The 14,433-nt window shown below is 43.5% G+C and overlaps 1 protein-coding gene across 1 annotated transcript in view; it reads right to left on the reverse strand.

The window, feature by feature from the left end:
• The window catches only part of LOC311138369 (cadherin-22-like), a 111,368-nt gene that overhangs the window by 77,402 nt on the left and 19,533 nt on the right, over positions 1 to 14,433 (reverse strand). The window contains exon 2 of the mRNA XM_084173029.1: positions 10,821 to 11,115. Coding sequence (XP_084029155.1) covers positions 10,821 to 11,115 — 295 coding nt within the window. The remainder of the gene's footprint in view (positions 1 to 10,820; positions 11,116 to 14,433) is intronic.

Raw genomic sequence — 14,433 nt, forward strand, 5'->3', positions numbered from 1 at the left:
CCCCTCAAGAGGAAGCTTCTTACTGTGACTAATGCCTGTAACATGACCCAGGTTATCACTCAACCAACTAGTGTATACCAAAAGAGTTGGATCTGTGACATCCACTTGTATTTATCATATGTTCACCAATTCTGCAGAGCTTTGCTCCAAAGCAATATCAGTTCCAATTGGCTCTAGTGACCATAACATTGTGGCAATAAAAAGGAAATCCAAAGTAACAAAGGCAGGGCCTACAGTTATTCATAAGAGATCATACAAAATGTTTTGTTGAAGATGTAAATAATGTATGTTGGTCTGATGTGTATAAGGAGGAGAATCTAGATGCAGCACTTACATTTTATTCATGCCAATTGTTGACAAACATGCACCTGTTAGAAACTAACTGTGAGAACTGATAGAGCCCTCTGGATCGATGATGAATTGAAAAATATTATGGTTCAAATAAATGATGTAAAAAAGGTGGCAAACAAGTCAGGCTGCTCAGCTGATTGGTTGACATACTGTTGTGACTAAACTTTAAAAATATATATATATATCACCAAAACAAGATAAATGACATAAACAACTATGGGAAAATACTTTGGAGCACCTTAAATTATATTATGGGCAGAAAACCCAATTAATCTCCATCATTCATTAAAGTTGATGGGTCATTTATAACAAAACCTTTTGATATAAACAATCATTTCAATGACTATTTTACCGGTAAAGTGGAAAAACTGAGAAGTGAAATGACAACATTGAACAGTGAACCTTCATATTTGTGTTTTAAAGACCTAATAATGAAAGAGAAGGATTGCCGTTTTGAATTTGGTCAAGTTTGCGTGGAAGAGGTGGAACAATGGTTGTTAACCATGAATAATGATAAGCTACCAGGTATAGACAATCTAGATGGGAAAACAATTGAGAATGCTAGCAGACCATATTGCCACCCCTATTTGCCATGTCTTTAACCAAAGCCTAAAGGAGTTTGTCCAAAGGCGTGGAAGGAAGCTAAAGTAATTCCACTGCTTAAACATAGTAAAGCACCCTTTGCTGGCTCTAACAGCCGCCTAATCAGTTTTCTGCCTGTTCTTAGAAAACTAATGGAGAAAATTGAGATTGAACAAGTTAACTACTGACTTTCAGCATACATATAGGGAAGGGGACTCAGCTTGTACTGCACTGACTAAGATGGCTGATGATTGGCTAAAATAAATGGATAATAAGATGATAGTTGTAGCTGTATTGTTAGATTTCAGTGCAGCCTTTGATGTTATTGATACTCGTTTGTTATTGAAAAAACGAACTTGTTATAGCTTTACATCACCTGCCATCACATGGTTGGAGAGTTACTTATCCAATAGAACTCAGAGAGTATTCTTCAATAGAAGCTTCTATAACATCAGAAATGTACAGTGTGGTATACCTCAGGGCAGTTGCCATGGGCCGTTACTCTTCTCTACTTGTTACAAATGATTTGCCAGTTATATAACAAGAAGCTAAAATGACTATGTATGCTGATGATTATACACTCTACACATCAGCACTTACAGCCAGTGACCTCACTGAGACTCTTAGCAAGAAGTTACAGTCAGTGTCAGAATGGGTAATTAACAATAAACTGGTCTTAAATAAATATAAAACCAACATAATTGCATTCTCTTAGATCTAAACCTCAACTGGAGTTGTGCATAAAGGGTGTGACCATTGAACAAGTTGGAGAAGCGGAACTCCTAGGAGAAACATTGGATGGTCAGTTATCATGGTCAAGTCATATTGACAGTTGTTCTGAAGATGGGAAGAGGTATGTATGTTATAAAAATATGTTCTGTGTTTTTGACACAAAGATCAACTGTACTAGTTGTTCAGGCTCTGATCTTGTTCCATCTTGATTAATGTCCGGTAATATGGTCAGGTGCAGCAAAGAAAGACCTAGTAAAGCTGCAGCTGGCTCAAAACAAAGCAGCACACCTTGCCCTTAACTGCACACACAGAACTAACATCAACAACATGCATGATAGTCTTTCATGGTTGAGGGTAGGTCTGTTACGGTGAGCATATTACTGCCACACCGGTGGTCACGCGTCATGACCGCAGTCAAATTCCATGTGACCGTTTATTCACAGTAACTAGGCTTCTCCAAGCGCTGATGCTGCTGATGGTCATTAGTAGCCTACCAAACTTGCTAACTGCCTGGTACTCAGCACTGTATTGTGTCTCTAATCACTCTGACATCAATGCAAATGTAATCGAAAATCAAATCAAACACTTCATGAGAGCCCATGAGCTCATGTTGTGCAACATTTCTATAGGCTATGCAATTGCATGAGAAAGCAGAGTTTTGATGGCTTCTATTAAAAAGAGGAGGATCCCATCAGCTTTCTGTAGGCTAATTGCATAGATGATGTGTATTTTTTCCCCATGCCCCTGTTCCAAGACAGCTGCATGATAATGGTCCATTCTAAATCAAAACTAATTTCACACATATATTATTAAGTATATGTAAAGACAACATTAAATTAAGAATAGTCTGATGGGTGACAATATTAGCATATCACTTGTGAATGATGTATTATCACTTGTGAATGATGCCCAGCATGTGCAGCAAGGCAAGAAACAGCACATTTTCAAATCATAGTAAATATAATAATAATAATATGCCATTTAGCAGACGCTTTTATCCAAAGCAATTTACAGTCGTGCGTGCATACATTTTTGTGTATGGGTGGTCCCGGGGATCGAACCCACTACCTTGGCATTACAAGTGCCGTGCTCTACCAGCTGAGCTACAGAGGACCACATAGTCACACAACTCACGTAGCCTAGCCCATAGGCCTATATGTTTTGATAAGGTTTGTATCACAACTAAAGTGTCCATATAACTTCTTAAAATTAAGCACATTAATCCACCTTACAACCGGTGTAGAGCCTAACTGGCATACATAGACAGCAAGTGAGTTTTAAGTTTGGGGAAGATAATTTTCACCATGAAAATGCACCTTTATTATGAAGCATTACATGCATAATCACATTTGTGGTCACTCTTTAGAACAGTGTTTTCCCACTAATTGATTGCATTTTGGAACATTCACGCTTATAGCCTACTGCCGTGCGCGCATTGCTGCGCTTATAATGGGAAGAAAGACTGTAGCCCAATACTGTAGTTTATCAAATTTTTAAGCGAAACGTTCTGATCTGTTGCATCAGCCTCACTGCTTTTAAAAGGTTTTTTGATGCAAGTGGTTGTATTAATTTGGGATCTATCGCATCCCACAACTGTCCCAGAGTATGTTAGGAATATTTATTTATTGCACAGAAAATAATAGGTCAACTTTTGTACTATGCGGAATAGTAGATTGATATAGGCTAGTGCTTTTGCTGTTCGTTAAGCCTAATCATCTTGTTGGCTGACGAAAAGTAGGCTAAATGTGAACAGTTCTTCTAACATCTTCAATATGTGCCTCGGAATTCGATAAGAGGGTATCTCGCAGTTGCGTCCCCGATGTGTCTGTCTTCACTTGTAGCCTACTTCTTAGCTGAGATGCCTGTGAGAAGGACCCGATCACATGACAGGCATTGGCTAATAATAATTTAGATATCTGAGAGAGCCATGTGAGTGAGAGGTGCTTCGAAGCACGGCATCCGGGAGAAGGGAATTATAATTATTATATTCAGCCTAAGGGCACAACGGCCAATTTGGCCGCAAAAGGCATTCATTTTTTAGGGGGCATTACGGCCACACAAGGGGAATGCCACCGGGAAATTCGAGACATGTGAGAATATTATCAAGTGCTTGTCAAATTGTGAATGACAGACTGATGAAGTGTGTGCAGCCTACACAAAAAACTGATCAGAGCTCATGCCTTTCATGCGACTTTTTTCAAATCATTTGCATCATGCAGCCTTAATGGGACTCATCTCGTCCAAAATGTTGACTCAAGTTTGCCAAAAAGCACCTGGAAGCACCTGGATGATCATCAAGACTCTTGGAAGAATGTTCTATGGACAGATGAGTCAAAAGTATAACTTTTTGGATGACATGGGTCCCATTATGCATGTAGAAAACCAAACACTCAACGGTCAAGCAAGGTGGTGGTAGTGTGATGGTTTGGGGAGGCTTTGCTGCCTCTGGACCTGGATGACTTGCCTTAATAGAAGGAACCATGAATTCTGCTCTGTATCACAGAATTCTACAGGAGAATGTCAGGCCATCCATCTGTGAGCTAAAGCTGAAGCGCAGCTGGGTCATGCAGCAAGACAATGATCCAAAACACACAATCAAGTCTACATGAAAATAGCTAAAAAGCAGCACATTTGAAGTTTTGGAATGGCCTAGTCAAAGTCCAGACCTAATCCCAGTTGAGATGTTGTGGCAGGACTAGAAATTAGCAGTCAATGCTTGAAAACCCACAAATGTTAAAGCAGTTCTGTATGGAAGACTGGGCCAAAATTCCTCCAATGCGACGTGAGAGACTGATCAACAACTACAAGAAGCGTTTGATTGGAGTCATTGCAGCTAAAGGTGGCACAACCAGTTATTGTCACGCCCTGACTCAGGGGACACTTAAATGTTGAGTCAGGGTGTGTATATTCTTTGTTGTGTGTTTTCTATGTTTCAATCTATTATGTGTAGATCTATGTTGGCCGGTGTGGTTCCCAATCAGAGGCAGCTTTCGCTCGTCTTCTCTGATTGGGGATCTTACTTAGGCAGCCTATTGGCACTAGTGGGTTGTGGGATCTTGTTCCTGGTAAGGTTAGTTGTGTGTCTACCTTAGGACTTCACGTTTCGTTTTCCTTTGTTGTTTTGTCGTTGTGTTGAATAGTTAATAAACATGTACGCATATCACGCTGCGCCTTGGTCTGACCCGTCATTAAACGAACGTGACAGAAGATCCCACCAAACGAGGACCAAGCAGCGTGCCCAGGCGGAGCGAGTAGCCATGTCACAGGTGGGCAATTTGTGGTCATGGGAAGAGATATTTGCGGGGAAAGGACCATGGGCTAAGTTAAATGCCCAGGCAGGAGAGGAGCAACGGCAAAACGGAGGAGGCCGGTCGAGGAGGAAGCCAGAGAAGCAGCCCCAATAAAAAAAAATTGGGGGGGGGGCACACGGGGTGGTTGGCGGAGCCTAGTGTCAGAGCAGAGCCAACTCCCCGTACTCACGCGAGGAAGCGTATGACTGGGCAGGCTCCGTGTTATGCAGAGCTACGTACTGTGTCGCCAGTGCGCCGGCACAGCCCTGTACGTCCTGTGCTTGCACCACGCACGTGCCGTGCGAAGATGGGCATCCAGCCAGGACGGGGTGTGCCGGCTCAATGCTCCTGGTCTCCAGTACGCCTCCTCGGTCCCGCATATCCTGCGCCAGTTCTACGATCTGTATCGCCAGTGTGCGTGCACAGCCCAGTGCGTCCTGTGCTGATGCTTCACACATACTGTGCAGAAGTAGGCATCCAGCCAGGACGGGTTGTGCCAGCTCTCCGCTCCAGACCTCCAGTCCGCCTCCACAGCCCGGCCCGGCCTATTCCTGCTCCTCGCACCAAGCCAGTGGTGCGCGTCGCCAGCCCGGCCCGGCCCGTTCCTGCCCCTCGCACCAAGCCAGTGGTGCGTGTTCCTAGTCCGGTCCGGCCCGTGCCTGCTCCTCGCACCAGACCAGTGGTGCGTTTGTCCAGTCCGGCACGGCCCGTGCCCGTTCCACCGGTGCCTGGTCCGGCACCGGTCAGCTGCTCCACATCCGGAGCCAGAGCAGTCCGCTCCACCGGTGCCCAATCCAGCTCCGGTCAGCGGCTCCAGTCCAGACCATGACGTCAGCCCCTCTCCAGGTTCGGGGTCTCCCACACCAGGGTCCAGACAGGGCCTGGCGTATCGTGGGAGGAAGGAGAGGGGAAGCAGCGCGCCGAGGTCCAGACCAGACCAGGGGCGCAACAGGGAGGCGGAGAGTGGGAGGTCGTCACGCCCCGAGCCGGATCCGCCTCCGAGGCGGAATGCCCACCCGGCCCCTACCCTGTTATGTTTATGTTGTGCGGTCGGAGTCCGCACCTTTGGGGGGGGGGGGGGGGGTACTGTCACGCCCTGACTCAGGGGACACTTAAATGTTGAGTCAGGGTGTGTATATTCTTTGTTGTGTGTTTTCTATGTTTCAATCTATTATGTGTAGATCTATGTTGGCCGGTGTGGTTCCCAATCAGAGGCAGCTGTAGCTCGTCTTCTTTGATTGGGGATCATACTTAGGCAGCCTATTGGCACTAGTGGGTTGTGGGATCTTGTTCCTGGTAAGGTTAGTTGTGTGTCTACCTTAGGACTTCACGTTTTGTTTTCCTTTGTTGTTTTGTCGTTGTGTTGAATAGTTAATAAACATGTACGCATATCACGCTGCGCCTTGGTCTGACCCGTCATTAAACGAATGTGACAGTTATTGAGTGTAAGGGGTCAATTACTTTTTCACACAGGGGGATTGGGTGTTGCATAACTTTGTTTTATGAAATAAATGAAATAAGTATGTAATTGTTGTGTTATTTGTTCACTCAGGTTCATTTTATCTAATATTAGGTTTTGGATAAATATCTGATAACATTCTGTATCAAAAATATGCAAAAGTAGAGAAAATTAGAAAGGGGGCAAATACTTTTTCACAGCACTGTACATACAGTGCATTCGGAAAGTATTCAGACCCCTTCCCCTTTTCCACATCTTGTTACGTTACAGCCTTATCCTAAAATGGATTAAATAAAAAAATGAATCTACACACAATATCCCATAATGACAAAGCGAAAACAGGTTTGTCGATTTTTTCCAAAAAATCAAAATCAAAAATATAAATACCTTATTTACGTAAGTATTCAGACCCTTTGCTATGAGACTCGAAATTGAGCTCAGGTGCATCCTGTTTCCATTTATCATCCTTGAGATGTTCCTACAACTTGATTGGAGTCCATCTGTGGTAAATTCAATTGATTGGACATGATTTAGAAAGGCACAGACCTGTCTATATAAGGTCCCACAATTGACAGTGAATGTGAGAGCAAAAAGCAAGCCATGAGGTTGAAGGAATTGTCCGTAGAGCTCCGAGACAGGATTGTGTCGAGGCACAGATCTGGGGAAGGCTACCCAAACATTTCTGCAGCATTGAAGGTCCCCAGGAACACAGTGGCCTCCATCATTCTTAAATGGAAGAAGTTTGGAACCACCAAGACTCTTCCTAGAGCTGGCCGACCGGGCCAAACTGAGCAATCGGGGGAGAAGGGCCTAGGTCAGGGAGGTGACCAAGAACCCGATGGTCACTCTGACAGAGCTCCAGAGTTCCTCTGTGGAGATGGGAGAACCTTCCAGAAGGACAACCATCTCTGCAGCACTCCACCTATCAGGCCTTTATGGTAGAGTGGCCAGATGGAAGCCACTCCTCAGGAAAAGGCACATGACAGCCCACTTGGAGTTTGCCGAAAGGCACCTAAAGGACTCTCAGACCATGAGAAAGAAGATTCTCTGGTCTGATGAAACCATGATTGAACTCTTTAGCCTGAATGCCAAGCATCACGTCTGGAGGAAACCTGGCACCATCCCTACGGTGAAGCATGGTGGTAGCAGCATTATGCTGTGGGGATGTTTTTCAGCGGCAAGGACAGGTAAACTAGTCAGGATCGAGGGAAAGATGAACTGAGCAAAGTACAGAGATATCCTTGATGAAAACCTGCTCCAGAGCGCTCAGGACCTCAGACTGGGGCGAAGGGTCATGTTCAAACAGGACAACGACCCTAAGCACACTGTCAAGACAACGCAGGAATTGCTTCGGGACACGTCTCTGAATGTCCTTGAGTGGCCCAGCCAGAGCCCGGACTTGAACCCGATCAAACATCTCTGGAGAGACCTGAAAATAGCTGTGCAGTGACGCTCCCCATCCAACCTGACAGAGCTTGAGAGGATCTGCACAAGTGTGCCGAGCTTGTAGCGTCATGCCCAAGAAGACTCGAGGCTGTAATCGCTGCCTAAGGAGCTTTAACTAAGTACTGAGTAAAGGGTCTGAATAGTTATGTAAATGTAATATTTCTGTTTCTTTTTTTTAAATATAAATTTGATAACATTTCTAAAAACCTGTTTTTGCTTTGTCATTATGGGGTATTGTGTGTAGATTGATGAGGGGAAAAAAAACAATTTAATCAATTTCAGAATAAGGCAGTAACATAACAAAATGTGGAAAAAGTCAAGGGATCTGAATTCTTTCAGAATGCACTGTAGCCCACCAGACACGCCACTATGAGTTTCTTCACGATACCCATACCAAAAACAGATCTAATGCGTCGCTCAGTTATGTATAGAGCCATATCATCGTGGAATGCTCTGCCACCAGAGGTTACTCAGGCAAAACGCAAGTTTAGCTTTAAAAAACAACTTTAAAAAAACGATTGTATCACAGCTCCTCTCCTCTTTCTAAAGATCTAATTTAACTGTACTATATATAAGAATGTGAATATGCATATATGAATAGTGTATATTTTTTTTGTCTCTTGGTGTCTTCCCTATATACAGTATAACTTATTTTATTTTTATTTTATTTTTTAACGTTTTTGAATTTTATGTAATATCTTATGTTGTTCTTGTCTATTACTGTTCTGTACTTTGTCAAGTATTTGTACATTTTATGTGGACCCCAGGAGGAGTAGCTGCTGCATCTGCAGTAGCTAATGGGGATCCTAATAAACTCAACTAAACTATCTACATAGAACATGTATTCGTTCCACAATCCTCACATAGGCCCTTTAATACAGAGGTGAAACAGCCGCAACACGACTCTATTACTGTTCAACCAATGGTCCAAACATGAAGACATTCACACGGCTCAATGAAAAATTCAATCAACATCGTGATGCAAATTTGATTTAGGACGGCGCCGAATGATCCCTCGGCGTTCATCTTCGGCCTGACAGGCCTAGTTTATTCTCCCCTCCTCTCCCTCCTTGTCATTAACCGAGCCGAAACAACAAGCAGACTTTGAATGATATGTAAAGAAATGTATTTTGTTTCCCGGGCTCTCTCTCATAGGGGCCATGAGCTACGACAGGGCCATGTTAGGAAGAACATGACAGGAGCGATAAGTGAAAAGAAATATGCCACAGGCTGCCTTGTGATTACTTTCTCATTATTATTGCGGACCAGCCTTCCACCAAGGCCATAAAACAGCACAGTGAGCACGTGCATGCTACTGGTTGAAGATGTGTCCCAAATGGCACCCTATAGCCTACATACAGTAGTACACTAGGGCCCCTAGGCATCTGATAAAAAGCAGTGAACTATGTATGGAATAGAGTGCCTTTAGGAACGAAGCCTGGGATAATACCGGAAACCTGCTCCCATTACCATTCCATCCAGTACCGCCTCAGATCAGTGGTTCTCACATTTGTCTCACTCCATGCCACTGCTTAAAGTATCTGGATAGAGTGAAACGACATCAGAAATAAATGCTGATTTGTGCTGATTAATTAGTCAAATTGTAATGCTTGGTGCTATGATGCCAGTGCAATGTATGGGACGTGCATGGAATGGCTAATTAACCACATATTAACACAAAAGTTGACATGCATGTTTGGAAAGAGAATAATACATGTATTGTCATTCATTCACTATTCCATTCCAACAATAGTTGCCAATTAAATTGAAATTAATTTCAAAATGATCTCACAAGGCTGATGTATTGTTTACATTTTCCATAAAAACATTTAACATGAGTCTAACTTCGTCCATCATAAGATGGCTGCTACTACAACCAAGTCATTTAGGTGAATACATTTATGTATACTTTAGCATACATCATATTAAAGTGTGAGCTCCACCATCAACTAGGCCTACGCAGCGGCCCTTTGCGCTGTGCGTTTAGGTTGACTTGTGCATCGTTGATCGTCAGTCTGTCACCCAAGTCCTCAGCCTCTCAACCATGCACCACGGTGACTGTGACCTTATCACAGTGGTGCCACAGCAACGTCATTAGCTGTTGTTCTACAGGAAGAGCAAATATGACCAGAAAACTAAACGGAGGGAAATGCTTGACTAAGCACTCCAGTTATCTCATTAGCATTGGCACTGTAGTCAATGTATAAAACATGAAGTGCACACTCATTTAGTGTGTAATTTGACTGAGAGGTGGGGGAACAAGGGGGAGGAGGCGAAATGGAGGGCGCGAATATTAACTATTCTCCCTCTCTCTCTCTCTCTCTCTCTCTCTCTCTCTCTCTCTCTCTCTCTCTCTCTCTCTCTCTCTCTCTCTCTCTCTCTCTCTCTCTCTCTCTCTCTCTCGTTCTCTTGCTTTCTCTCTCTTCTCTTTCCCCTGTTTCAATAAGCACTGCCGGCAGAAAAGGGGCCAAAACGTGCTGAGAAGGCAGGAATTAATTCCAATCAGGAGCGAAGGAGGGCGAGAGACATTACATTTAGCCTAGTATCCCCTACTCCCAAGTAGACTCTTTCTGACACACACACAAAACTCTTTCTGTACCTCAAACACTCACACAGGTTTCTCATTTCCTCACAAACTCGCAAACTATTACCTCTGGCGATTGTTATCTTGGGACTGGATTGGGTAGCATTGTCCAAATCTGACCTAGGTAAAAATTGTACCATCAACAAATGTCTCTTCAAATACTACTAACATTATTTAATGTAGTGATGTATGAAGATCAAATCAATGTCCTCCCAAGGACAGGAAATGAAGGCCCTACCACTTTTCCCTATGGACCCATACTGTATCTGGGTAGGTTCCAAAACTCTCCATGATCAGACCTGAACAAAGTCAACATATTTCTGCAATCCAGCACTGCCTTTGCTTCACAAATACACACACACCCCTACCTTCTTACCTATTTGTGAAAGCTCTGCCACACTCCCGATATAGGGCCCTTCCAGGAACTTGGGTTCACTGTCGTTGATATCCTGGACCTTTATGACAAACTCTGACTCGGATTCCAGCAGGTGGTTGGTGAGCCGGTCCCGGGCCTGAGCTCTGAGGGTGTAGTAGCTCTGCTCCTCGCGGTCCAATCGCTCAGTGGCGTGGATGTCACCCGTCAGCTCGTCGATGATGAAGATCGTGCCCGCCCCTTCCCCGGAGATAGTGTACTTGATGTTCCCCTCGCCCTCGTCCGAATCTGTGTGGATCTGTCAATCAAGGCAATCAAAGTCAAGATGAGATTTCATGTTTTTGGAGGTATACAGCATGTTGTTGAAAAGGTTATATAGAATGCATTGATTTCATTGATTGACAGTTGACACTATTGTGAATGCAGTACTTACATTAAAGGACATGCAGCCGTTTTTATCTGAATATCAAATTATTTTGGGTACCTTAGTGTGATTGTTTTCAATTAAAATGATAAAAAATAAAATAAAATAAAAGCTTCTAAACAAAGAGCAATTTCTCAAGCAAGAGTTTTGCTTGTACTGTCTGGGAGTGGTCTGAGTAGGGAGGAGAAAACTGACAACTAGCTGTTATTGACAGAGAGGTTTGGAACTCTTTTCTTATTGGTCTATTAATTAATTTACCACCTGGTGATGTCACCAGGCAGGACAACATTTCAGGCGGTCTTTTCAAACAGATCTTACACTAAACAGGCATTATCATCATTTTCACAATTTCACAGTATTATTCCAACCTAATAGTGTGGAAATATATATAATTCACAGGAAAATCACATTTATGACTGCACTGGGCCTTTAACAACATCAGAGAAGATTAACAGAAAGAGAGAGATAGTTCTACATAGCTACCGTCGATAAACAATTCCATACTTCAAAAGAACATGACATGTTCAAAATGTCAGATTCTAAAACAGCCTTGAACCTGCCAATCCCAACATGTTTATTATATACATTTGCAGCACTTCACAGTATGCCCTTTATAGAATGGTCAAGGCTTTGCTCTTTCTTTTATGTCAACGATTTTCTATCTAGTCATCAAGAAGCAAAGTTCCTATTTCACAGCCAGGAAGAGAGGGAAGAGGAGAAGCCATCACCTCTCGGTAAGGCACTCCCGAGTGGCGCAGTGGTCTAAGGCACTGCATTGCAGTGCTAGCTGTGCCACTAGAGATCCTGGTTCGAATCCAGGCTCTGTCGTAGCCGGCCGTGACCAATTGGCCTAGCGTCGTCCAGGGTAGGGGAGGGAATGGCCGGCAGGGATGTAGCTCAGTTGGTAGAGCATGGTGTTTGCAATGCCAGGGTTGTGGGTTCGATTCCCACGGGGGGCCAGTATTAAAAAAATAAAAAAAGAATGTATGCACTCACTAACTATAAGTCGCTCTGGATAAGAGCGTCTGCTAAATGACTAAAATGTAAGTCATCTGTACTATGACAAAAGAAACTGCAGCGCTACCTATGACCACATCGTGTGCCCTTCACAGAATAGGGGCCCCTTGAATTAGAAGATCAAAGTCATTTCTATAGATTGTTAAAGGTGCGACACGAACAAGGTAGGGGCCATTTCTTTTGGTTAAAGAGCCCTTATAAATCTGCCAAAACTGCTATTAATGTGATGAAAATACATTCTAGCAGTCCCCTATATACCCTTTGGCTTCATTGCACATCCGAACTGCTACTCCCTCCCTATCTGAAATTAGAACGCAGGACTCGGGCTCCATAGCCAGTAGGACCCATCTCACAAAACAGGTGGGGATTGAGGGAGAAAATGGGAGAAAATGCCCATCTCCCGCATTAATATTTTATAAAGGCTTAATTAAAAACTGGACTCGATCGCCCTTGCTGGGGTTTTCATTAAGTATTTTTCGTAAAATGGGGGAATAATGCAAAACCCAGCCTTCATATTCCTTTTTCTTTCTTCCTTCCCACTCTTTTCTTTTCATTTTGAATAGTCCCCAAGTCAAGAAAAGGAACACTCGGAGAGAAAATATACTATTTTTGGGGGTATCAATATTTCAGCAATAATAAAATAAACTTCCATAGCCCATACGGTAGAAAGACAGTAGAAAGCTCTCCAATATCTGGAGGGATAAGAAATACTATATTTTCTCTTTGCCTGCCTTCACATTGTCTGACTGTCTTTGATCAACTTGAGACAACTTAATGCAATTAAGGCTTTCAAGAATATTAGAGTAGATCCGGTGATAAGAATCAACAGTGATGCCATATGCATCATCCAAACACATACACAAACATATTTTAGAGAGCCTGATTACTGTAATGTGTTCAGTGAATGTGAAAGGGTTTTCTACCATCAAAGTCCAGATGCAGTACTTTGATATTTGCTCTCTGATCACACGTACTGTTTGCATACAAACACCCACACAAACGTCATGCGCACACACACACACACACACACACACACACACACACACACACACACACACACACACACAAACACACACAGACAGTATGGCACCATATATGGAACCATTTTACATTTTCCCAACAAACAAAAACACATTTTGTGGTGACCAGGCACACGTCGCAACAACGCAGCACAAATGTGATTTTTTTTCACACAGATCACCCCTTCAGGCTCAATGTGTCCATCCGTCAGTCTGTCCTCAGCGGAGTGACTCAAGCCGTGGCTAAGCTGTGGACTTCAAACAAAAGATCAAAATCCAGGGCTTCACTTGTTTAGCAATCATAACCAGTAGCAATGTCAACACGCCATTGCTAGCTAAAATCCCCTGCAACCAAACAGTAGGTCACCGTCCCAAATGGCACCCTATTTCCTATATAGTGCACTACCTTTGTCCAGAGCCCAATCAAAAGTAGTGCACTAAATAGGGAATAGGGTGCCATTTGGGACACAACCTAGGCCTACAGTAAGCGTTCCCGTCAAGAACAAATAGGAGCTGGAGAGGTATTTATCAAAACAATGGTGTTGGCACTTGGCAGACAAAAATACAAAGTTGGGACAAAACAATTACTCATAATTAATAACGTCACCTCCCACTCAGAGGGAAATAGGAGCTTTGTCCCGAATGGCATCACATAGGGCTCTGGTCAAAGGTAGTGCACTATGTAGGTAATAGGGCGCCGTTTGGGAAAAATACATGCTTTGCTGCTTCAATAGTCAAATCTATCATGCACCTTTGGTCAACACTCAAATATATGCTGCCTGCTTCCTCAGCAACTAGTTTACATAAAATGTCACGCAGACAGGCAGGCGAGTGCCAGACCCAAGCCGTGTGAGGAAAGACCCCAAACAGAGTCAAGAGTTGGCCTGAAGCACCGTGGCTGGCCTTATATCCTCCTTCCCTAGCCATGTCACTGAATCTGACAGTGACAATACTCACATACACACACAAAATGCAGGCACCCACACACAGACAAAAACACACACGCACATATGCACAAACACACACAGAGACAAACACACACACAGACAAAAACACGCACACACAGACCGAGACAACTACACACACACACATTCTCTCTCTCACACTCTCTCTCAAACATACATAAACACCACACACATGCACACAGACGGGCACA

The sequence above is a fragment of the Coregonus lavaretus genome (genome assembly GCF_964263955.1).
Source record: "Coregonus lavaretus genome assembly, chromosome: 12".
Lineage (NCBI taxonomy): Eukaryota > Metazoa > Chordata > Actinopteri > Salmoniformes > Salmonidae > Coregonus > Coregonus lavaretus.